The sequence below is a fragment of the Echinops telfairi genome, unplaced genomic scaffold, assembly GCF_000313985.2.
Source record: "Echinops telfairi isolate 266 unplaced genomic scaffold, ASM31398v2 ScPeMD7_7458;HRSCAF=8496, whole genome shotgun sequence".
Taxonomy (NCBI): domain Eukaryota; kingdom Metazoa; phylum Chordata; class Mammalia; order Afrosoricida; family Tenrecidae; genus Echinops; species Echinops telfairi.
Genome location: NW_022111358.1, coordinates 45245423 through 45247852, shown reverse-complemented (window position 1 = coordinate 45247852; position 2430 = coordinate 45245423). Strand labels below are relative to the sequence as shown.

The following is a 2430-nucleotide window of genomic DNA, read 5'->3' as shown; positions in this document are numbered from 1 at the left end:
CAGCATTAGGAAGGTTGAGAACCACTGTTCTAGAGAAACAAAACCAGGACACTTATGATTTTACATATATATATATAAACTTTTCCACAGAAGAGAGTTGAACTGAGCCCTCTGTACTGCTGTGTGGACTAATTAGCTGTTATATTCCTTTGTGCTGTATAAATCTATCTATATATCTAGATATAGATAGAGATGATATAGATATAGATATATACATATATACAACACGAAGGAATATAACAGCTAATTAGTCCACACAGTAGTACAGAGGGCTCAGTTCAACTCACTTCTGTGCAACAGTTAATATACTGGAAGTCCTTCAACTCATGAGGGCTGCCGGGTCCAAGGTCAAGGAAGCAGACAGCTGAGTCTCCCTTCGGGCAATGCAGGCAGTCTGCCCACAGGCAGCAAACAGCAGGGCAGGTCACCAACAGTCAGCAGCTCAGGAGCTTAGTGAAGCAAGCCCAGATGGGACATGGAAAACAAGTAATGCAGTGACAGGATCCACCAGCCTCAAGGTCAGGTGATGTGCACACCAGCATGTGGAGAAGCAGGTCTGGAAGGAGCCTCAAGCTCTTGCGACAGGATCCATGGGTTGGCTGTCCCACAGGTAGTGTAGCTCACAAGTGGAGGCAGAGAACTGGCTAAAGCAGCTGCATGCTGATCTGATCAGAGAGTGAGAGAGGGGTGGGCCTTGCTGATCCATTTATCTCTTTGCCTTCCAATCAAACTGTGAACTGATCAATCCCACATGTTCCTATTGGCCAGGTTGGCACAGTAAGCCTACCTGTCACACCGCCCTCTCCTGGCTGGATAAAAAAGAGAGGAGCACACATGAGCTGAAGTGTTGTCAGAAGCAGTCGAAGGGTTTCAAATCCAAGTACACTCAAGCCACCCTTGACCTGAGACTCTTCCTGTAGCCCCTCCAGCCCTCCCAGGACCTGGTCAAGATCCACTCTGCCCCTGTGTCCAGCTCCCCCTGTTTCTGAGGCCCTTGAGGTGCTCAGGAGATGGGGAGATAGGAGAGACCCTGCCTGGAGCCCCACTGCAGGCTCTTCCAGTCAGGGCACCCCCCAGTCCCCGGGCTCAGTGCCATGTGCAGGGCTGGGTGGGGCTGAGGGAGAGTCATGATATCTGCTCTGTATGATGCCAAGCACCAACCACAGTGCCAACCACCACCACGACCACCACATCCACAGTGCCAACCACCCCAGCAGAGACCACCGCCTCCGCCGGTAGGACCGGCCACCTCTCCGACGGCAGGTAAGCCAGCTTAAAAGCAGCTATTCCCTGTGACCCATTTGGGCCCAACTGTTCCGATGCAGGAAACTATTGCCATCCCAGGTCTCAGCTGCAGCTGGGGCTTGGACCTTCTGGCTCTTTAAGGGTCCTTCTAGGCTCTGCGGACCCCTAACCTAGAGCTCCGTGCAGTTGGTAGGTCTGTGGGTTGGTTCATTTAGGCAGCCGTGTGTCTTGCCTTTTGCGGCGTTAACTGTTAACCAGAGGGCACGGTGCTGAGCTCAGCATTCCTGGGTGTGTGTCTCCCACTCTGTGTGTGTGTGTGTGTGTGTGTGCGCTGGTTCTGCTCTTCCTGTGTTTCAGACGTGATTAGATGTAGAACCCAAGCTACTGGGTACGATCCCACGAACACAACCAAGAAAACTCGATTGCCAAAGAGGGTCTCTTCCTCTTTGCTGGCATGTTGTTGTTGCTGTTGTTGTTGTTGTTGTTGGGGGCCTCCTAGAGACCTTGTGCACCACTGAGCAAAGCAGTGGCCAGTCCAGTGCCCTGCTCACAGTGTTGCTATGTTTGGGCCCAATGGCTGCTCTCGGCCATTCAGCTTGTCCCAGGGTCTCCCTTTTTCTCACCGACCCTCTGTGAAAGGGTCCTTCTAGCCCCGGCAGACCCCTCCCCTGGAGCTCAGTGCAGTTGGGAGGTCTGTGGGGTGGTCCCTGGGGCCTTCCTCTTTTTCACCGACCCCCACCAACCAAGGATGATGTCTTTCTTGGAGGACTGGCCCCTCCTGATGACATGTCCATCCTCACTGCTCAGGAACATTCTGGCTGCACGTCTTCCCAGAGAGATGGTTCATTCCCTATTCCTTGCCAGCACCATCTTTCAGAGGCGCCACGTCTTCTCTGGTCTCCCTTGCTCCTTGCCCCGCTGTAAGGGCCGATTGAAAATGCCACGGCTGGGGTCAGGGCGCCTCTAGATTTCTGCTCTCTGAAGCTCTCACCAGGGCTTTGGCAGCCAACTTGCCCAAAGCAATTCGTCCTTGGCCTTATTGGCTGCTGCTTCCGTGGGCTCGGTGGCGGACCCACGTACAACAAAAGGCTCCACAGCTGCCACCTCTCCTCTGTTCATCGTGGTGCTTCCCGCGTTCTGGTTGCGAGAGTTTTGGTTTTCTCTCATGTATTTTTTGGGAGGCGA

The 2430-nt window shown here is 53.3% G+C and overlaps 2 protein-coding genes across 6 annotated transcripts in view; one reads left to right on the top strand and one right to left on the bottom strand.

Moving 5' to 3' along the window:
* RAB37 (RAB37, member RAS oncogene family) overlaps window positions 1-2430 on the bottom strand; it is a 77846-nt gene that overhangs the window by 36505 nt on the left and 38911 nt on the right. The window lies entirely within an intron of this gene.
* Window positions 1-2430, top strand: part of LOC105979188 (CMRF35-like molecule 1) — a 4939-nt gene that overhangs the window by 1506 nt on the left and 1003 nt on the right. Inside the window, exons 2-4 of the mRNA XM_013006263.2 lie at window positions 1155-1263; window positions 1504-1593; window positions 1679-1697. Of these exons, the coding sequence (XP_012861717.2) occupies window positions 1155-1263; window positions 1504-1593; window positions 1679-1697 (218 nt within the window). The remainder of the gene's footprint in view (window positions 1-1154; window positions 1264-1503; window positions 1594-1678; window positions 1698-2430) is intronic.